Here is a 23,135-nt window from a genome sequence, read left to right on the forward strand (position 1 = left end):
GGCTGTTCCCAGATTCCTTCTCTCACCTTTGCCGTCACTTGCCTTTACTGCCCCTAATTCCCACCATCGCTACTTTGCCTTCTTTTCATGCACGGATGCCAGCTCCCTTCATCCCTGACCACCAGCCATGCTGGTTCCTGAGGGTTGGAGTCCGACGACGGCCGGAGGTCAGTAGCCTGACTCTCCCTGCTCAAGTCGTTGCAGCAGCTGTAGAGATCATAGTCTTCAATGGGTGCAAAAAGGGGAGAAAGCTCTGTGGTTGAACTGTGCAAAATTCAGCAAGGCTGCCTTATCTTGCAAAGGATCTGAGTGGTTCATGTCGGGTGCTTTGTGTTGAGCTGGGGAAGGCAGAGGGTTGGGGTGTTTTTTTCTGTTTGTGTTCTGTAATTGCTAGAAGCAATGTTGATTGATTTCAGCTCTCTGGGTTTCCGGGCAGGTTCCACACCCCAGCCCTGCCTGGAGATGTCAGGGGTTGAACATCCTTTCCCTTAAAAACAAAGCCTGCTTCTAGTCCTCATTGCTGCAATTTGAGGGATGACTTAAATAGGAATGGAGGAAAGTGCCTTATGCCAAGTCAGGCCCTTAGGCTAGGGTTTCCTAAACTTGGCTCTCCAGCTGTTTTTGGACTACAACTCCTATCATCCCTAGCTAGCAGGAACAGTGGTCAGGGATGATGGGAATTGTAGTCCAAAAACAGCTGGAGGCCCAAGTTTGGGAAACCCTGGCTTACTCTGAATGGTATTAGCTGGCCCAGGTTTCAGGCAGGGAACGTTCCTAGCTGTACCTGGTGGCACCGGCAAGAAAACCAGGGGCTGGCCTGTAATGTGAGCACCCGGCTGGTGAGTTGCAAGTTTCTAGTCCTCACCACTCTGAGTAAAAGACTGATTTCCAAAGCTGGCAAGCTCCCGCGCTCCACACCGACAGGAGAGCTGTGTGACTGTGGTGTCGGGCACGACTAGGGGAAAGGGGGCACTGTTTTAAGTAACTGGGGAAGAGGGGATTACAGGGCTAGTTGAAATCTTCAGCCCCCTTTCCTCATCACCCTTGTGGATCCATTGTCTCAGGGATCCAGCTCTGGCCCCCCTTGCTTTAGCTGGGGCCGGGAATGGGGGTCTTCCTCAGCCAACATTTTTCATGTATTAGATGGCATCATTAGATCCCTTCGTTTGGGAGGCATGCGACATGTCAATAATTCTGGGATTAGCATCTATGTGGGACGGGGGCAGCGATGTGCCAGCCAGCCAGGGGGTCCTGACGCAAGGCCACCCCTCCTTTCGTTGGGCTCAGCTGCTGCAGCTCCAGCTGCTGGTGGGTAACCCTACCCTCGCCCACAACAAAGGCGGAGAGGCGATCGCGACTCCAGGGAGTTATGCGCTCCATCTCAGGCCGCCATCTCAGCTTCCCAGAGTTGGCATGTGCCCAAGCAGAGGCGGCCATGTCATTGCAATTCTCTCTCCTAGCCGGTATTTGAGAGAGGGGTCTTGCACCCTGAGAGATGCTTATCCCCACTGGAAAGACACAGGACTAATTTGAATTCCATTGCTCAGCTCTGGCTGACATTACTGTCAGTGGTGGCGCTGTCCGAATGCCTGGGAAGTTTTGTGGGTTTTTTTAATTTACTTTTTTAACGGCAGCTGGGGGCCTTCTCAGATCACCCCTGCGGCCTCTTAATCCAGTCTCCCTCATTTCATTTCATTTCATTTGATACCCCGACTCTTGATTTTGGCCTCTCTCTCTCTCTCTCTCTCTCTCTGTGTGTGTGTGTGTGATATTTGGATATTAATGTGGCACATGCAAAGAATACCTTTCCTTGGAGGAGGAGGCTTGTTACCCCATTCTTTCCGGAAACCTGTTCTTTTTCTCCTACAGAAAGGTGTAAGTTTCTAGCCCTCAAGTTTCTGGGAGGAAGACCAATTTAAATAGAACTTCCAATGCTTGCAAACCTTTTCACTCTTCCACACAGATTGGGAAGCTGTGCAATTGCACCAGTGTCTGTGGCTGGCGCAGATAAAAAACCTCAGATTCATAGGGTCAAAAGCACAGGCCTCTCTGGCAACAGTCTTGCTGGTTTCAAGGTCCTGGGCCCAGAGGCTTGCCTCTACACCAGGGTGCCTTAGAGCAGTGCTTCTCAACCTTTGGTCTCCAGCTGTTTCAAGACTACAATTCCCATCATCTCTGACCACTGATCTTGCTAGCTAGGGATCATGGGAGTTGTAGTCCAGAAAGAGCTGGAGATCCAGGGTTGGGAAACACTGCCTTAGAGCTCCTCTCCCCATGGATCTTCTTGTGTTCTTAGGAGAGAGCTGTTGGGCTTGGGTCCTACTTTCGGGGTCTCCCTTTGGCGCCACTGTGAGAACAGGATGCTTTTGGTTCGATCCAGCAGGCACTGCTTAGGTTCTTGTGGAAATCTGCACCCTACTCTAAGTCTCCATGAATAACCTCTGTGCTTTCGAGGGGCTTTAAATGTGTGTAGAGAACATCAGGAGGACACCACTGACCCGGTGGTTGAGGAAGGTTGCTTTGAACACCTTGAATGTAAGGGATATAGAACCCAAAGAATCCTGGCAACCCAAAGGAAAGCACAAATACAACCATTTTTTAAAAAGACCAACAATAGCGTTTTCCCCATTTTATTATTATTATTGTTGTTGTTGTTGTTACCAACTCAGAAGCGTCTTTCCATTTGTTACGATACTATTTTTGGTATAATGCCCCGAACCAGTTATATAGGCTTGTATCCGATCCTACTCAAGAGTAGACCCATGGAAGTTAATACACATGACTATCTAAGGGGCCTGCAAGCCAAGGAGGACTTATCTAGGTACGAGCCCCCACCTCCAGCTGCCACGACTTCCAAAAAGCTTTAGCATAAACACACACAAACACACAGAATATGGAATGGGCTTCGGGTCTTTTTCTTCTTTTGAATGCACAGAGAAAGGAAGCTGGCATTCTGCTGAAGGACTTTGGGAGGCAAAAAGAAGGGAGAGAAAAAAACAAGCACAGCACCCGCAAAGTCACCAGTGAAAAAGAAAGCCCCCCACAAATCCAGTTAACACCCCCCCCCAAAAGGAGCCCTATCAGTCCCCGAGCAACGGAAAACAACAGGGGGGAGAAGCTGCTTCTGCCGGAGGATTCAGACAAACAATTTTCTCCCACTCGCCCAACGAACCATCTATTGATTTGTGTAGCTCCTGCAACTAACGGAGGCCTCTTGGAGTCCATCGTTTGCCTAAGATGGCACCAACCCGATTCAAAACTCGGGATTGGAGGGCTCGGGTCAAAAAGGCACGTGGGGTGCAAAACTGCTTGTCCGAATCCTCTCCCCCCCCCCTCCTGCGTGCTCCCTACCCCAGTTTTCAGGAATTCTCCCCTCATTACTATGGAGTCACGTCCCACCATTTGAAGGCAGAAGGCTTGCGCTGAACATTGGTGCCGCAGTGGACCTCCCCCAGCTGCTTGTGGTAGGACGAAACGTCGTCGATGAAGGTGCATGTCAGGCCCAGCGGCTCCAGGAGGGAGCAGACATGCTGCTCCAGGCAGCACTCGGCCTCGATGATAGGCCCAAAGGGCTTGGGGATGCCCAGGTCCCTGGACAGCACAATCATGTTCACCTGGAGGCAAAAGGAAACAGAGAAATTGACGGTTGCGCCACCGAGGACATAACAATGAATTGTTTAAGGGGGAAATGGAAAGAACCCCATTGATGGGTTACCTATCAAACTATCGCCCGTACGTGAAGTCGCAGGCAGGGTTTGAAATACAAGCAGCGGATTATTGAAAGAATTAACGATACTGGGGCTTAGATAATAAAAAACGTGCGTTTTAAAATGGCGAATAAAAAGGAGTAATAAAAAGAAACGTCAGGAAAGGAGGGGTGGGAAGTCAAGAAGTTATGCATGTATTAAAAAAACACTACTGTATAGGGTGATCAGTGTTTTGAAATATCTTTGGAGATTTAATAAAACTATATATCAAAACAACAAAACAAAAGGAGAGGGAGAGAGCAAAAAAGAGACTAGGCTGCAGTCCTGTGGGCGGTCTCCTCCAGCCAACTGCTTTATCCAGCACCCACCATATTTGTTTCATTTATTTCGTTCATAAAATGTATATACTGCTTCATTGTAAATAAATATGGATAGCTCAGTTGGTTAGAGTGTGGAACACCAAGGTTGCAGGTTCGATCCCTGTATGGGACAGCTGCATATTCCTGATTTGCAGGGGGGCTGGACTAGATGATCCTCAGGGACCCTTGGCATTATCAGCACCACACAATAACCAACTGAGCCAGCCAGGCTCTAGGTTGGATATGCTAGTTAAACAATTAGATCGCACTCCTCACCTGAAAGGAAGTTAAGTTTCCTCCTTTGTCTTTCACTATATGAATTCCCATGAGATAGAATGTGCCTGAGCTTGCTGGCTACAAGCTGAGACTATTTCTGCATTTTGTAAACCCAAGACTTTCTGCCTGCGTTCTTTTTGCTGCTGCTGCACAGAACAGTGCATGAATCTGACCATTGGAGTTTTGTAAGTACAAACTTTTAAACTTACTAAGGTGTATGGGTTAGAGGGACCCAGGTGGCGCTGTGGGTTAAACCACAGAGTCTAGGGCTTGCTGATCAGAAGGTCGGCGGTTCGAATCCCTGCAACGGGGTGAGCTCCCGTTGCTCGGTCCCAGCTCCTGCCCACCTAGCAGTTCAAAGCACATCAAAGTGCAAGTAGATAAATAGGGACCGCTCCGGCGGGAAGGTAAACAGCGTTTCTGTGCACTGCTCTGGTTCGCCAGAAGCAGCTTTGTCATGCTGGCCACATGACCCGGAAGCTGTCTGCGGACAAACGCCGGCTCCCTCGGCCTATAGAGCGAGATGAGCGCCGCAACCCCAGAGTTGGACACGACTGGACCTGATGGTCAGGGGCCCCTTTACCTTTACCTTTAAGGTGTATGGGTATGTTTAATGCTAAGAGCGGTAGAAACGGAGAAGCTCTCGTAGCGGACCAAACAGGATATTAAAAGGTTTAATGCTACACTTTGTAAACTCTGCTGGGGGGCTCTCTTTTGCTGGAGACTCTGTTTAGCCCTGGGATCCAGCCAGTTCTTTTGCTAAATACCCCACGCGACAATTCTCACCATGTTGGGGAAGTAAGCCATCGCTTTGCCTTGCTTGTCTATCTTGAAGAGGGCTGGGAGGTCAATGATGTCCTTTTCTGCCAGACCTAACTCCTTCTTGAGGATGTCCCGGTTCCAGTCAATGCATCGCTGGGGGGAGGTTCAGAAGGGACAGGCGCAGATTTAGTGACCTCAGATAATGTGATTTGTTTCACAAAATTTACAGACCGCTTGATTGTAAAAATTAATTAATTAATAAATATCAAAGTGGTTTACAAAGAGAATAAAACCATAAAATTATCAGTAAAGGAAACTCTTGAAAACATTCAAAGGATTAAAAAAAGCAATTAACAGAACAGAATAATTTATAGAATAGAATAATTTATTGGCCAAGTATCAACCATACTTGGAATTTTGTTTCGACTACATTGCAATGTAAAGAAAAAATATACCTCATACAACCACTATTCCCCTCACAATACAACAGCACAGCGAAAAGACCCCATACCACCAACTGGTCTCCCTTCCACCCACAACTACAGATTCAACAATTTGATGGCACAAGGAAAAAAGCTATTCCTGTGCCTCAACGTTTTTGTATATGGAGTCCTGTACTGACATCCGGATGGGAGTAAATCAAACAGGTGATTACCAGGACGTGAAGGGTCTACAGCAATTCTCTCTGCTCTCTTCCTGACTCGAGTGGCATAAAGTGTCTCTGTTGGAGGCAAACTAACACCAATTACCCTCTCTGCAGTTCTTACTGCTCGTTTGGAGCCTCTTCTTATCCAGCTTAGAGGCTGTACCATACCAGACAGCAATGGCATTACAGAGGTTAATATTTTTATTAACTAAAAATAGCAGTTGTTGTTGTTGTTGTTGTTGTTTCTTATACCCCACCCATCTGATTGATGGGCAGCTTCTAACAAAAATACAGGACAACATCAAACTTAAAAATCGTGGTTCCCAACATGGGGCACACGCCCCACAAGGGGGCAATTTGATTTTTAAGGGGGGCAATTTGAGAATGAGTTATTAACAGTGAATGGCCTTTTAGGTTTCCTCCCTGTGAATAGGAATTCACTTTTTGAATATTAAGAATTATATGTCAGGATTTTAGAGATGCTTAGGTGGGGCATGGCCAAAATAAGGTTGGGAATCACTGCAATGCTTCCCGAAACATTCTACCTGTCTGGGTGGGCTTGTTCTAAACAAAAATATTTTCAGCAGGTGCCCGCCTGGTGTCAATATACACAGAGTTCCAGAGTGTAGTTGCTGCCATACTAAAATATCAAATTCTTACAATTGTACAACGAGGGTTATGCGATACCTGTAGTATTGCCAATTCTGCCAACTAAAGCAGTTGAATGGGACCGTGTGGGGTAAGGTGATCTGGTAGGTAAAACTGGGCCCAAGTTGTTAAGGGCTTTATATACCGTATATTCCGCTGTATAAGACGACTGGGAGTATAAGACGACCCCCAACTTTTCCAGTTAAAATATAGAATTTGGGATATACTCGCCATATAAGAAATACGACCCGGCATATAAGATGACCCCCAACTTTTGAGAAGATTTTCCTGGGTTAAAATGTAGTCTTATATGCAGGAATATACAGTACTAATCACAACACCTTGAACCTAGACCGGTAGCAAATCGGCAGCTGGTACAGACCTCTGAGCACCAAGGCCTCCCTCCCGTCAGCAATTGTGCTGCAGCATTCTGCACTGACTGCAGCTTCTGGATCAAGCGCGAGGGAAGCCTCCATAGAGCGCATTGCAGGATTGAAGTAGCCAACTTACCCGGCATTGCGGAAATTTTGCAGCAGCATTTCGTTGGCAGTCTCCCTCCCTTTTCATTTCCTCACCACTCCGTTCCGTTTTTCCCCCAATGGATACTTTAAAAGTCCTGTCTTACCACCACCAGCCCTGTTCCTTAAAGATGCCTTGAATAGGTCTTGGAGAGGCAGTGTGGCGTTGAGGATAGAGGCAGTGTGTCGAACTAGGGAGTGGAAAGACCTAGGCAGCCCCATGGAGTGAGCTGAGTCCTGTGACTCTCTTCCTCTTCATTTCAGCTACCTCACAGTGAGATTAACTTGGGTGAGAAGGATGTAAGAAGCATACAGCCAGATCCTGCTACATCAGCTACATCAGCCCAATGTCCCACCTGGTCCAGCATCCTGTTCTTGCAGGTGCCCCAAGGAGAAGCCCAAAAGCAGGATGTGGAAACATTTCTGAGTGACTGCTGTGGGTGCCCGCCTTCCGTTTCCTTCTCTCTCACCCAGACCAGCCTCCCCACACCGCTTTGCACTTCAAATGGGACCTGGACGTAAGTCAGATCCAGTACAATTAACCAGAGCCTTGGAAAGTACATAGAGCTGGAAGAGGAAGTGGGAAAGAGGGTTAACCCTCACAATTTCCTTCTTCAGCGCTGTGCTTTTTTAAAGTGAGAAAAAAGTAACTATCCTTACGGTCTCATAACCAAGGCTCAGAGGCTTCATTTGTGCCTTGATTTAAGTATGCTTCTTTTTTGGGGTGGTGGTGGGTAATTTTGATTAAAACAAAAAAGGACAGCCACTTGACAAGGACAAGTTGGAAGGGATCTCCAAGGCATCTCCAACTTGCTGCAGTGCAGGAATTGCGGCTCAATAACCCTCGACGTAGGGACCCAGGTGGCGCTGTGGGTTAAACCACTGAGCCTAGGGCTTGCTGATCAGAAGGTCGGCAGTTCGAATCCCTGTGACGGGGTGAGCTCCCGTTGCTCGGTCCCAGCTCCTGCCAACCTAGCAGTTCGAAAGCACGTCAAAGTGCAAGTAGATAAATAGGAACCGCTACAGCGGGAAGGTAAACGGCGTTTCCATGTGCTGCTCTGGTTTGCCAGAAGCGGCTTTGTCATGCTGGCCACATGAACTGGAAGCTATACGCCGGCTCCCTCGGCCAATAATGTGAGATGAGCACCGCAACCCCAGAGTCGGTCACGACTGGACCTAATGGTGAGGGGTCCCTTTACCTTTACCTAATCCTCGACGTACCTGCACATACTGATTCTCTTGCACCATGACCTCGTTGGAGAGCACCTTGTTGACGGTGACGCGCTTCGTGTCTGTGCCGGTGTACCCTGGGGTGGGGGGACAAAAGGCGGGTGCGGGGAGAAAGTTACTCCTAGAAGCCACTCGTCCTTTGTCAACAACAAATTGTCGCTGTTTTTTGTGTTGAATATATTCTATATGGTAATTTATGGACCTAATAGGTTTCTAAAGCCATTTGCACATGTTGCCATGAGACCAGTCCATGCAGAATGTAGGCACCCTATATATAGAAATGGGCAAACCAGTGACGTTTTAGGGAGCAGGCTAGCAGGCGGGGCCCATGACTTATATCATGGGAGCCTACACAACACAAAACGCTGGGTGTAGGTTATATTTTATTTGTTTTTTATCTTATATTTTGGGAATGTACATCCAGTGGTTTTTTTTTCCCTTTGATTTTTTTTGGGGTCCCAAGAGAGCAGAGCCCTAAGCTATAGCTTAAACAAGCTTGTATGTAAATATGGCACTGCACACACACACACACGCACACACACACACACACACACACACACACTTGGACAGCGATGGCACTAGAAGACAACACATTGGCAACTGTAAGAGGATGCAATGGCATTTCTCGGGAGCAATCAGATGAGTTTGTTGCAGGCTATAAATCACCTACAGAGGGAGCTAAGCCCTTCTAAGCGAATAAGTAGAATAAATCAATCTGTTTGCTCAAATATCCAGAGAAGATGCATGTCGGAAGATTCAAGACAGAGGAAAGAAAGGACTAATAATAAAATAACGGGGTTGGACTAGATGAACCTTGGGGATCCCTTCCAACTCCACAATTCTATGATTCTAATAAATGTATTGATTTGCACTTTCAATACATTGCCTGTGCCGCCTGGCACACCTCCGGGGTTTCAGGCTGTCAAGTTGTAGAATGAACCCGGGACCTTCTGCGTGCCAAGCAGATGCTCATAAAACTATGAGCCAATTTTGCACAAGGTAATTTTCAAAAAACAAATGCAAACATGCAGAGAGTCCAATCCCTCCTCAGAGGCAGGACTCTGTTCCAAGACAGCTGCAGGAAGCAAGATTGCAGTTTGGGGGACTTTTTAGTTTAGAGAAAAGGCAAGTAAGAGGCAACACAACATAGGTATATAAAACTATGCCTGGCATGAAGAACGTGGCTAGAGAAAAGCTTTTCTCCCTCTCTCGTAACACTGCAACTCATGGACACCCAGCAAAGCTGAATGTCGGAAAATTCAGAACTGGTAAAAGGAAGTCGTTTGCACAGTGTTGAACTGCGGAACTCTCTACCACAGGAGGCAGGGACGGCCCACCAACCTGGATGGGAGGCAGGGACGGCCCTACGGCCACGCTGGGTGGCGCAGGGCAGGGGGGGCACTGGGAGGGATCGTCGCACCACGGCGCCAGGGCACCAGATATGCTTAAGACGGCCCTGATGGCTTTAAAAGAAAATTGGACAAATTCATGGAGGAGGAGAGGGTTATCAATTGTATTAGCCACGATGGGTATACTCTGAAAAGTGCTCTTGTGCTTGGCTTCTGTTTGTGGGCTTCCCACAGGCATCTAGTTGGCCCCTGTGAGAACAGGATGCTGGACTTAGATGGGCCACCAGCCTGATCTAGCAGGGTTTCTTTTTATGCTCTTATCCTGGGTCTGTCTAAACAGCCTACCTTTGAACATGACGGCTTCTCCATGACCTTCTTTCTGCTTCTCCCTGAACAGCTTGTAGCAGGCGGAAGGGCTGGCCATGAGCATCCGGAATTGCTGAGAGGAGGAGAGGGAAACGAAGGACCGTATCAGGGCAGATAAAAGAAAGGACTTTTCCACGCAGCTCATGGTTAAACTATGGAACTCCCTCCCACAGGAGGCCATGCTGCCCATCCATCTGCTTGCTTGCTTATCGGGGATGCTGTAATCTAAACCACTGAGCCTCTTGGGCTTGCCGATCAGAAGGTCGGCCAACTTAGCAGTTCAAAAGCACACCAGCGCAAGTAGATGAATAGGTACCGCTGCGGTGGGAAGGTAAATGACGTTTCCGTGTGCTCTGGTTTCTGTCACGGTGTTCTGTTGCGCCAGAAGCAGTTTAGTCATGCTGGCCACATGACCTGGAAAACTGTCTGTGGACAAACGGCGGCTCCCTCGGCCTGAAAGCAAGATGAGCGCCACAAACCCATAGTTGGCTTTGACTGGACTTAACCATCCAGAGGCCCTTTACCTTTACCTTTGCTTGCTTGCTTTATTTGTTTATTTATTTATTATATTCCTATGCAGCTTTTGTGGGACCCAGGTGGCGCTGTCGTTAAACCACTGAGCCTAGGGCTTGCTGATCAGAAGGTCGGCGGTTCAAATCCCTGTGACGGGGTGAGCTCCCGTTGCTTGGTCCCAGCTCCTGCCAACCTAGCAGTTCAAAAGCACGTCAAAATGCAAGTAGATAAATAGGAACCGCTACAGTGGGAAGGTAAATGGCGTTTCCATGTGCTGCTCTGGATTGCCAGAAGCGGTTTTGTCATGCTGGCCACATGACCTGGAAGCTATACGCCGGCTCCCTCAGCCAATAATGCGAGATGAGCGCGCAACCCCAGAGTTGGTCACGACTGGACCTAATGGTCAGGGGTCCCTTTACCTTTACTATGCAGCTTTTAACTCACGAGTCACAAAGCAGCTTACATGCCATAAATCATAACACAGCAGAACATCACAACCGCAGCATAAATCACATAATCAACTAATCACCAGTGAAACAACCACCTTCCATAAAACACCATTAACAGAACAACTTAGAAAATAGTCTAAACAGCACAACCACAAGAAAAGTCCTATTATAAAATTCACAGAGCCTTCCAGCGCTCATAACCCACAAAACAATATTAACAACGTTAACGAACTACGTTAACAAAGTACGTTTCCGAGCACAATTCAAAGTGTTGGTGCTGACCTTGAAAGCCCTAAACGGCCTCAGCCCAGTATACCTGAAGGAGCGTCTCCACCCCCCATTGTTCTGCCTGGATACTGAGGTCCAATGCCGAGGGCCTTCTGGCGGTTCCCTCACTGCGAGAAGCCAAGTTACAGGGAACCAGGCAGAGGGCCTTCTCGGTAGTGGCACCTGCCCTGTGGAACGCCCTCCCACCACATGTCAAAAAGAAAAACAACTACTAGACTTTTAGGAGACATCTGAAGGCAGCCCTGTTTAGGGAAGCATTTAATGTTTAATAGATTATTGTATTTTAATGTTTTGTTGGAAGCCGCCCAGAGTGGCTGGGTTTCCACAGCCAGATGGGCGGGGTATAAATAAATAGATAAATAAATAAATAATTATTACAAAGTAAGAACCCAAAACAAACTAAGCATTGCTGAATTCACACATGCATACACTCCCTATCCCGTTTAAAAAAGGACTGGACCATAGCTGCCAAGTCTCCCGATTTCTCCGGGAGACCCCCGTTTTTCCAGCTGTCCCCAGCCGAAAAAACGGATTTTTTTGTTTTCCCCCGGTTTATTCTGGCGCGGCGGCCATTTTGGAACTGGGCACAGCAGCATCAAAAGTCACTTCTGAGCATGCTCCGCCCAGTTCCAAAATGGCCACCGCGCTACTTCCGGTATGCTGATTTCAGTCCGGTCCCTTATTTTTCAGAGAGGAACTTGGCAGGTATGGACTGGACGAATCCATAGGAGTGGAAGGTTATGGCCACGCCAGCTATGCATTCATCACTGTTTCTCAGCCAAAAACACATCATTAACTAGCAACAACAAGTAAGGGTCACAGTCCTTCGCAGCTGATGCTCACCTTTTTGCCAGGAATGGGGACAAAAGTCAAAAACTCGTCCACGTGGCCCACCGTCAGCCAGTCAGAGTAGAGCTCAACGGGTGACTGGACTTTCTGGGCATAGAGGAAATCCCGTACCACCTTGGTCATCCTCCGCCCTGCGGACCTGAAAAGGTCAACATCCCCCCCAGGAAAAAGAAGGAGGATCAGCAATTAAGGACGAATGGCTTATGAAATGGATGGATTGTGCTGAAATGGAGAAAATGACTGCTAAACTAAGAGGACCTAATGATGGAATTGTTTAAGGGAGAATGGAAACCATTGATGGGTTATCTACCAAACTATCACCCGCACATGAAGTTGCAGGCAGGATTTGAAATATAAGCAGCAAATTATTGAAAGAATTAGTGATATTGGGGCTTAGATAATAAGAAACATGTGTGTTTTAAAGCAGTTAATAAAAAGGAATAATAAAAATAAACATCAGAAAAGGAGGGGTGGCAAGTCTAGAAGAATTTATGTATGTACAGTCAAACCTCAGATCCCAAACGCCTCAGTTTCAGAACATTTCCCAAAAGCCGAAAACCCGGAAGTAAATGTTCTGGTTTTCAATTGTTTTTTGGAAGCTGAACATCCTACACAGCTTCCACTGAGTGCAACCAATCGGAAGCTCTACTTTGGTTGTCAAACATTTCAGAAGCCGAATGGGCTTCCGGAAAGGATTACCTTCAACAACCGAGGTTTGACTGTATAAAAAAAAAAACACTATTGGATGATAAGTGCTTTGAAATATATCTTTGTATATTTAACTAGATAAACACATTCCTCCAGATGATGAGGAGGAAAAGAATGAGAGAGAAAAATGGGGCCAGTGAAAACAGACATGTATTTACAGGGCCGGCCCTATCATTTGTCTCTGAGTGAAGCAGGTGGCAGATCTTCTCCTTCGCCAGAGTTCAGCACTACTTTCACTGCAAGCCCTGAGGCCCTCAGTGGAGGACACAATCCCTCTTCCCACTGTTGACATGAGGCTCAGATGCCCGTCCAGCCAGCTTCTGGCCACATAAAAGGCTGGGTTTTTTTCCTCCTTTGCAGGAAAATGCATATTTATCTTAATTCTTCCCATGCCCTTTAGCCTCTGTCCTCATCCAAGGATAGCAGGCAATGGTGGGAGGCTTTGCACAAGGGAATGCAGGCAAAATAAAGGGTGCCTGACCCCTATGATTGAGGATAATGCATAGCTGCCAACTCTCCTGTTTTCCCCGGGAAACCACCATTTTTCCGGCTATCCCCAGCCGAAAAAACGGATTTTTTTGTTTTCCCCCCGATTTATTCTGGTGCGGCAGCCATTTTGGAACTGGGCACAGCAGCATCAAAAGTCGCTTCTGAGCATGCTCCGCCCAGTTCCAAAATGGCCGTCGCACTACTTCCGGTATGCTAATTTCGGTCCGGTCCCTTATTTTTCAGAGAGGAACTTGGCAGTTATGGATAATGGTCAGTGGCAGGTTTGCGGTTATCTTTTCCTTTTAACCAGAAATTCAGGTGATCATCTGGTCTTGTACAATATCTACATCCGCGGGCGCTCTCTTACAGAGGGAAGCTGGTTCCGATGAGGATTCTTCCCAAAGGGTACTCTTTTCCATTGGCAGTCACTGGCGGGCTGACTTCCAGATTCCCAAAAGAGTCCAAGCTGGTGACTTCTTCAAAGAGGGGCTCCCTGGACACGTAGCCAAAGTCCGGGCCCTGCAAGGGGGTGGGAAAGATACCTGCTTCAATCACAGGGCGCCCACTGCAATGTTAAGTATCACTGTTAAATTGACACGGAAGTGGTGAATGCCTGTGTGTACGGCTGAAAGGGTTCAACTCGGAGATTCCATTGAAGCCTTGGTGGCTCCTTGATTGTGGAGTGCTCTCCCCATCATCTTTAGACACCGGGCAAAAAAATCACTGATGCTTTGTAATCTTACCTTCCAAGTCCCGGACTGCAGAATCCGGGACCGGCAGCCGTGTGACACCAGAAGTTGCGTCGACGTAACTTCCAGTGTCGCTTTGCCCTTCTATGGGCACTAAAAATGGCTGCCGGCGGCCTCGAAAGTCGCTTCTACGCATGTCAGGAAGTACGTTGACGCAACTTCCGGTGTCGCTCCGCCCATCTATGGGCACCAAAAATGGCCGCCGCCGCCGACACCGGAAGTCGCGTCTATGCACTTCTGGGCATGCGTAGATGCAACTTTTGAAGCCGGCGGTGGCCATTTTTGGTGCCCATAGAAGGGCAAATCAGAAAGAAAAAAAATGGCCACCAGCAGGAGAAAATAACGGAGAAAACTGGGAGACGAAGTGATACGGGGGACCACCGGGAAAAGGTAAGTAAAAACGGGGGTTTCCCGGGGAAAACGGGGTACTTGGCAACTATATTTGTAATTTGTTCTCTAATGTTGTACACTGCCCTGACATCTTTTGATACCTTGGTACTCAAACAAATTGGAATCCAAACATTACAAACCCAGAAGGAAGTGTTCCGGTTTGCAAACTTTTTAAGGAAGCCAAACATGCTCCTTTTTGAATGTCACACTTCTGTTTTGAGTGTTACACTTCCGATTTGAGTGCCACACTTCCATTTTGAATGTTACGCTGAGGTCTGTCTGTTTTTCCTATATATTTTGCTTTTCTGTTTTTACGGCTCCTTTTTTGTGACTGTGTGGAACCCAGTTCAGCTACTGAATGATTGATTGTGTGACTGCAGTACATTGTTTATTGCTTTCATTTTATGGATCAATGGTCTCATTAGATAGTAAAATCCATGTTAAATTGCTGTTTTAGGGGTTGTTTTTAAAAGTCTGGAGCGGATTAATCCCTTTTGCATTACTTTCTATGGGAAAGTGTGCCTTGGTTTTGGAACGCTTTGGTTTTGGAACGGACTTCCGGAACGGATGAAGTTTGAGATCCAAGGTACCACTATATATAAATTGAAACAACAACAACAACAACATTATTATTATCATTTATACCCCGCCCATCTGGTTGGTTTTCCCCAGCCACTCTGGGCAGCTTTCAGCATATCTAAAAACATAATAAAAACATCAAGCATTAAAAACCTCCCAATAGAGGGTTGCCTGAAATAATAATAATAACCATGATCATCAATAAATTGTCTCTGAGCTCCTTCATGGGTTGATAATTAATCCCTCTTCCCAGGGAACTCTGGGAATTGTAGGGGAATTCTGGGAACACTCAGAGGGGGACCAGACTCTCCAAACAACCCTCACCACTCATGACAGACTACAGCTCCCATGATTCTTTGGGGAAGCCATGACTGTTTAAAGTGGGATGGTAGTGTTTTAAATGCACAGTGTAGATGGCGCCTTAGGTCAATAAAAGGGAAGGGTCTTGAAGCAAACCTTGCTGAGTAACACAAAGGAAGCTCTAAAGGGCAGAAAAGGCAGGTGTGTCCTAATGTTATCTTGCAGAGGGCTCAGAGGTGTGAAGCAGCTGTCCTGACAGACAAGATGTCACAATACTCTGCTAATAAGCATGAAATGTCTCCACAGTGAGGCCCATCCCAGTTCCCTGAGCTGTTTAAATCCCCCCTAAGCTCCATTTGGAGGGCATATGCTAGAGTTTAGCTGGGTGGGCTGCCTGCCCCCCCCAATTGACTTTTTCGCTTTATCTGCTGAGCTCGTGGCAATTCTCTGAGGATTATTTGCATCTCTGTGTGTCAGGGAAAGGAGATTGCTTTTAATGAATTAATTTATTGCTATTATTATATATGGTGGGGTGTGGGTGGTGCTGTGGGTTAAACCACAGAGCCTAGGGCTTGCCGATCAAAAGGTCGGCGGTTCGAATCCCTGCGACAGGGCGAGCTCCCGTTGCTCGGTCCCAGCTCCTGCCAACCTAGCAGTTCAAAAGCACGTCAAAGTGCAAGTAGATAAATACCGGTAGGTACCGCTTCAAGCGGGAAGGTAAATGGCGTTTCCGTGCTGCTCTGGTTTGCCAGAAGCGGCTTTGTCATGCTGGCCACATGACCTGGAAGCTATACGCCGGCTCCCTCGGCCAATAATGCGAGATGAGCACGCAACCCCAGAGTCGGTCACGACTGGACCTAATGGTCAGGGGTCCCTTTACCTTTATTATTATTATTATATATATAGAGAGAGTGTGTGTGTAACTCAGAGCCACAAATATAAATGGGAAAAGGCATCCATTCAAACCAGCCTAAAACCAAAACAAGGTTAAAATCTTAAACAGACTCCTTAGGAAGAGCAGTGTTGAAAGTTAGAAGAAATAGGAACAACGCATGCTCAGAGGCACTCTTGCTATTGACTTTGCACTGAAGTCCAAAGCAAAGTATAAAAGGGATCTTTAACTGGGAAAGGGAAAGGGTTATGCATCTTTCCAGGAAATGCATCTTTCCAGGACGAACGTCCCTAAATATGGTAAGGTCTGGGCTAAGAGCCCACCCTGCCTCACCTAATCCAAGCTCACACCTGCAACCCAAGCTCTCATATCTACTTAAACGCACACAGACGGCAGCCAGAAAATTGCACATAGCCTCTGTTTATTAAGCCACACAGCTTAATCTGGAATTAAGTACAAATTTGGGGGCCACAAAGAGAGCTACATACTGGGCATAAAACTGAAATATTGGAAGCAGCCTTGCATTGAATCAAACCTATTGGTTTTTCTAGCTCAATGCAGGGGTGTAGCCAGGATCAAAATTAGGGGGGGCAAGGGGTGGGGGCAAGGGGCGGGAGGGGAGGGGCCACAGCGGAAATGTGGGCGGGGCCACGTGGCCTGCGCCTCCCAGGTCTTCCGAGGAGGCGGCCCCAGGCTCCCGCTCCCGGCGCGAAGCTCCAGAGTCGCGCTGGGAACGAGAGCCTGTGGCTGCCTCCTCCGCACCTCCCAGGTCTTCGGGGGAGGCAGCCCCAGGCTCGCGTTGGGAGCGGGAGCCTGGGGCCGCCTCCTCCGAAGACCTGGGAGACGCAGAGGACGCAGCCACAGGCTCGCGTTCCCGGCGCGACTCTGGAGCTTCGCGCCGGGAGCGGGAGCCTGGGGCTGCCACACTGCTGCGCCCCTCAGCCTTTGCTTCTAGGGGGGGCAATTGCCCCCTCCTGCCCCCCCTGCCTACGCCCATGGCTCAATGTTGCCTACACTGACTTGCAGCAATGGCTCTCAAGGGTTCCAAGGCAGGGGACATTTCCACACCTACGTGGAGATGCTGCCAGCGGGGATTGAACCGGGGACCTTCTGCATGCCAAGCAGGCCCTTCCATTAACTTTTCACAGAAGCCACCAATTCGAAAGATGTCTCAGCACCCAGTGAAGCAGCTCCAGCCCACCTGCCTTGTTCCCCGAGAGACGACTCGAACGTATCATTCCTCAGTTTTTTGGGGTGTGTATGTCTGCGTGTATGTGGAGGTTTGTGGTGCTGAAAGCTGGTAGCCACCAACTGCTGGGGGACCAGCTGTCTTGCAGGGATAAGATGTCATGGATTCAAGTCAGCACCAGAAAGATTTACGAGCGACAGAGAGGGAATCTGCAATTTGGCAGTTTAAAAATCTCTGCCCAAAAAGGAAAAGGAGATGTTTGAAGAGGGGAGGGCTTGGCTGGGGGAGGGAGAGAAACTCATACGGAAGTTCATAGGTTTTTATTTTTAAAAGGTCCCACACCGACCTCAGGACAAGAGCCCTCAATACAGCCTCCAGCATGCCCTCCAGCTGTTTTGGACTACAAGGTGCCATAGAAAAGCACTAGACATGTCAAGAGATCCAACGCACCCTGGTCACCATTTCTTTCAGCTCCTGCCATCGGGAAGGAGATATAGAACTATGCAGGCAAGAATGAGCCGTCTCAGGGACAGTTTCTTCTCTAGAGCAATTTTGGCCTTAAATGGAAAGCCTGGGCTTTGAAGTCATCTTATTTTACTTGTTATTTGTATTATATTTACTGTTTTTAATTAGGTTTTGTAATTTTGGATTATGCGGAATGCTTTATCTGAGTGGATGTAGCAACCGAGTACTTTCGTTGTTCCCGCAAGGGGACAATGACAATAAAGATATCTTATCTTACAACTCTCACGAGTCCTTTCACCATACAGCCCAACAAGCTGTAAGGCTCTAAGGCGAGGCTGGATGGCGCAAGATGCCAGGGCGCCGGGCCGCCAGGGGGGCGCCGCGCCGCGCCCACCAGACAGCCGCAATGGGAAACGGGGCGGAGGGGGGCGCTGGAGGGATCTTTGCGCCAGGGCGCCAGATATGCTTAAGACGGCCCTGCCCAGCATCCTCTTCTCACAGTTGCCTGTGGAAAAGCTGTAAGCAGGATCTGAGCACAAGAGCCCTCTCCCCTCCTGTGGTTTCCAGTAACTGGGATTCAGAAGCATTGCTGCCTCTGACTGTGGAAGCAGAGCACGGCCATTGTGGCTAGTAGCCATCATAGAATTGGAAGGGACCCTCAGGATCATCTCATCCAACCCCCTGCACAATGCAGAAATATGCAGCTGTCCCATGCGAGGACCAAACCTGCAACCTTGGCGTTATCAGCACCATGCTCTAACCAACTGAGCTCTCCCTCTACTCCATGAGTTTGTGCAATCCTCTTTTAAAGCCGTTCAAGTTGGTGGCCATCACTGACTCCTGCAGAAGATTCTACCAATTGTTCTCACCTCTTCCCGGCCTTTTCTCTAAGTGGAAAAGGAGAGGAGCAACTGATCCCACACTGTGGAATTTGCTACCAAGGAGTGTGGTGGAGTCTCCTTCTTTGGAGGTCTTTAAGCAGAGGCTTGACAGGCATATGTCAAGAATGCTTTGATGGTGTTTCCTGCTTGGCAGGGGGTTGGACTGGATGGCCCTTGTGGTCTCTTCCAACTCTACGATTCTATGATTCTATGATCTAGACCTGAGATACCCCATGCACTGATAAAGAACTATACAACTTTTAGAAGACATCTGAAGGCAGCCCTATATTGGGAAGTTTTTAACGTTTGGTGTTTTATTATGTTTTTATATGTGCTGGAAGCCCATATATTATTATTATTATTATTATTATTATTATTATTATTATTATTATTAGGAACCAGCTGGGCCTTGGGCCTGATCCAGCAGGGCTCTCCTTATGTTTTTAAGAAAGGAGAACAGGGATTCAGAGCAGGAAAGATGGCAAGGAATCACAAAAAGGCTCTAGGTTTCAATGAGACTTGGCACTGAAAACGGCCTGGCAGGGTATTAGGTTGTTTGAACCTACTTTGCAAGGTGTAATCCCATCTCCGCGATTACGTTACCGGGCAGTGCAATGAAGCGCATCGCAGAGGGACCCTTTTTCTTCCTGCCAGAGATGCTTCGGCGATTGCGCTAAGCCGGCCAAGGAGAAAGCAAAGTTGCGGCCAGCGACAGCTTGACAGCTTCATCCCAAGGCCAGGAAAGAACTGGGATTCCTTCCCTGTGATGTCCTTGGACAAAACGTCTCTTTTCCTTAAAGGCCTTGTGGGCTCAGAATGGCGGGTGGGTAGGAGTGGCCAGGAAGCCACCGGAGAAAGCGCAGTCTTTTGCCTGGATAACGTTACCAGAGCTCCCCGTACGAATCCTACCTCCAAATAGATTTCAGAATGACTCAGGGTATCTGTTTCATTGCCTTAATCCTCCGTCATTCAATAATCCTGACTGCAAAGGCCTGTTTTGCTCGTCCGAGGATAACTGGGGGCAGCCTCGTGGCCGTAGCCAATTGCGATGCCATCTTACGAATTCATGGTATGGGGCGGGCTGCAAACGCCTCCCTGGGAAGGGGGCAGCGTCGTGCCAGCTGCATTGCTGGAGCCCAAGGACTGGATGATTTCGGAGGGGAGGGCCACCAAATGGCATTAACAAGGGGATCTGCCTGGGTGGAGTTGGGTAGAGAGATCTGTTAAATCCCGAAAGAACCTCAAAAACCAAACCAAACAAAGCACCCCAGCACATTCGGCTCTTGCAAATTTGTGACTTTCTGCATGCATTGAATGATTGTTGTTCATTACATATTCTTATAGATAATTGTGTTGAGGTTTTTTTTCTTTTCCCTTTTACAATCAAGCAGTGCACAAATTTTGTGAAATAAATATGTCAGAAACTTTTAAACAGTTGTCTTGGTGAGATTTACAATCATTGCACAGTTGTGTAAATATTGTTTTCGGACAAAGGGCTGTGACTCAGCGGTATAGGAAACCCAGCCAGATGGGCGGGGTATAAATAATATATTATTATTATTATTATTATTATTATTATTATTATTATTATTATGGCCCCTGCTTTGCATGGTGGAGGAGGTCCCAGTTTCAATCAATGCTGGCAGCATCTCCAAGCAGGGAAGGGCCACAGCTCAGTGGCAGAGCACCTGCTTGGCCTGTAGAAGGCCCCAGGTTCAATCCTGACATCTTCTAAATAGGGCTGCGAAAGACTCCCTCCCTGAAACACTGGAGAGCTGCTGCCAGTCTGTGTGGACAGCTCTGAGCTAGATGGGCCCAAGGGCCTGGCTCGGTATAACCCAGCTTCCTGTCTTCCTACAGACATTTCACTTTTGTGTGTGCTTCTTCAAAAAGGCACTGAATAAGGCATAACGTACATCTTTTCAGAGAAATTTTGCAGCTACACCACACTGGTACATGATAATGATGTTGATGTTTTAAATCAGGCTTCCTCAACCTCGGCCCTCCAGGTGTTTTGAGACTACAATTCCCATCATCCCTGACCACCGGTCCTGCTAGCTAGGGATCATGGGAGTTGTAGGCCAAAAACATCTGGAGGGCCGAGTTTGAGGAAGCCTGTTTTAAATGCATATATCACCCTTCATTACAAGATCACAGGGTTGTTCACAGAATAAAACACATGTAAATAATTAAAACAAAAACAACAAAACAATAAGGTGGGGAAGAGGGGGCGCCCCAAGGAGTCGACACCACCTGACCAAGTGGTGCAGGATCCTGGCACCCTGCCTCTTGCAGCAGCTCCCTGAAGCATCACAGCCCTTGTTTATCTTGCGCTTGGAAGACTCGCTTGGTGAAAAGAGAAGACGGTGGCGTCCTTCTGCACATGCCCCGAGGGCACAATTTGATGTCTTGGGTTAGCGCCTCGGTTTCCACTTGCTTCCCCTGAATGGCGGAGAGGCGATTAACCCTGGGAGGTGAGGGGACGGAGCCTCCTTCTCATTCCTCTTCACACTCATGGGGGGAGGAGACTTGAAACTTTGCTGCCGAGGGGGGGGGGTGCTTCCAAAATCCATAGCTCCTGAGGCCTTGCCTCAAAAAGGAGATGGTAGAGCTGGCGAAGGCCCAGAGAAGTGCAAGCAATATGATCAAAGGGATTGAAAGGTTGCAGTGTTTGTGAATTATTAGTTCAGAGAAAAGGCAAATAAGAGGTGATGCGATAGAGGAATCAAAATGCTTTCTTCCTTTCTCATAATGCGAGAACTCCACTGAAGCTGAATGTTGGAAGATTCAGGGCCGATAAAATTATGAAAGGACTTCTTCACGGAGCACAGAGCTAAACTGTGGAACTTGTTTGCACAGGAGGATGTGATAATCACCAACGCCAATACCTTTAAAAGAGGATTGGACAAATTCAGGGAGGAGGAGAGGGCAAGCGACTGCTACTAGCCAGCTTGCCCTGCAGTTGGGGGCAGCAATGTTTTCGAAGCCCAATTTCTAGAAATTCCACAATTCCGCGACTTTTCACTGAGACGCTTTGGGATTCTAGCTACTTTGCCACTTCTGGGAAAGGTCCTTCAGAGAGGTCCCCGTTTCCGTCCCTATAACAGCTCGGATGGGACCATTGTGGCCAGGAGTGCTTCTCCCCTTGGCTGATTCAAGCCAAGTCCTTCTGCGCAGAGAAATAATTTCCCCCGCCTCTCAGTTTTTCCATTCAGCCCCACAAAGGGCTTATGGATGGACACGTGTGCCTTGCCGGAGAAGGGGGCGAGAATATTTGGCTAAAGTGTCCCATCTGGAAAATGAAATTGGAAAAGATAGGAGGCGGAATAGAGGAGGCTTCAAAGCAAACAACTGGAATATAATACGCTCAGCTCGCTCCAGAGTCCAAAATTGCTTTTCTAAATGCTATTATTCCACCCCCCTTTTAGGGGGGGCGATTGCTTGCATATATATTTATATACGGTATATTTGCAAAGTAAGAGCCAGAGATCAATGTGGTATTCCTTTCCTGCATGACAAATCCAGGACTGGCTGTACTCATTCGAGGCATGATAAATGATAGATCTCACCATGTTTAAAAGCGATTAACCTTCTCTGAGGCGGGCGCGGACCATGAGGGGGGTGCCAACGGCGCTTCGCGGGCCCGTCTCCGGTTACCAGTGACGCGGGGTGGCGCCCAGCGGCAAGACAGACCCAGGCAACCCCCCCCCCAAAAAAATTTCAGGGGTACAGACATCTCACAAGAGGCTAGAAGGACACACACAGACCAGATGTGGTGGTGCGAATCTAGACTTGGGGTCCAATGAGGCTAAGGGGTTGCCAAACATTCACCCTGCTCACTTTTCTGACTTGCTGCTGGCAAGGGCTCCTCCCTGCCCTTGACTGACATTGCTCGACGCAGGCTGTCAGTGGGCTGTCCAGCAAGACCGGGCAGTTTTTAGATGCCTTGCCTGTCCTTGACGCTCACCTCAAAAAGGATCCTGGAGAGGTGGAAATGGTTCAGAAAAGGGAGGCTCCCCCTAGGAGGAAAAGCTTCAGCGTTTGGGACTTTAGAGAAAAGGTGGCAACGTGATAAAATTATGCCCGGCAAGGAGAGAGCGTAACACAACAACTGGTGGAGATCCAATGAAACCGAACGTTGGAAGATTCGGGGTGTATGAAAGGAAGTCCTTCTTCGTGCACAGCACAGAGTTAAACTGCAGAACTCACTCCTGCAGGAGGCAGAAATGGCCATCAATCTGGATGGCTTTTAAAAAAAGGATTAGGGCATTAGGCAAATTCAGGGAGAAGAAGAGTTTGGATTTGATATCCCGCTTTATCAGTACCCGAAGGAGTCTCAAAGCGGCTAACAATCTCCTTTCCCTTCCTCCCCCACAACAAACACTCTGTGAGGTGAGTGGGGCTGAGAGACTTCAGAGAAGTGTGACTAGCCCAAGGTCACCCAGCAGCTGCATGTGGAGGAGCGGCCCGAGATTAGGAGTCTACCCTCTTAACCACTACACCACACTGGCTCTCCTTGAGAGGGCTGTCAAT

The 23,135-nt window shown here is 48.1% G+C and overlaps 1 protein-coding gene across 2 annotated transcripts in view; it reads right to left on the reverse strand.

Moving 5' to 3' along the window:
* Positions 1-2,614: 2,614 nt before the first annotated feature.
* The window catches only part of LOC118087427 (protein-arginine deiminase type-2), a 54,158-nt gene continuing 33,637 nt past the window's right edge, over positions 2,615-23,135 (reverse strand). The window contains exons 11-16 of one of the 2 annotated variants that reach the window (XM_035120053.3): positions 13,525-13,676; positions 11,955-12,099; positions 9,841-9,934; positions 8,138-8,223; positions 5,129-5,257; positions 2,615-3,614 (exon numbers count right to left, since the gene is read on the reverse strand). In XM_035120053.3, coding sequence (XP_034975944.2) covers positions 3,381-3,614; positions 5,129-5,257; positions 8,138-8,223; positions 9,841-9,934; positions 11,955-12,099; positions 13,525-13,676 — 840 coding nt within the window. In that variant the 3' untranslated portion in view covers positions 2,615-3,380. The remainder of the gene's footprint in view (positions 3,615-5,128; positions 5,258-8,137; positions 8,224-9,840; positions 9,935-11,954; positions 12,100-13,524; positions 13,677-23,135) is intronic. The other variant, XM_088670965.1, reaches the window with a different exon arrangement.

The sequence above is a fragment of the Zootoca vivipara genome, chromosome 6 (genome assembly GCF_965207765.1).
Source record: "Zootoca vivipara chromosome 6, rZooViv2.hap1.1, whole genome shotgun sequence".
Lineage (NCBI taxonomy): Eukaryota > Metazoa > Chordata > Lepidosauria > Squamata > Lacertidae > Zootoca > Zootoca vivipara.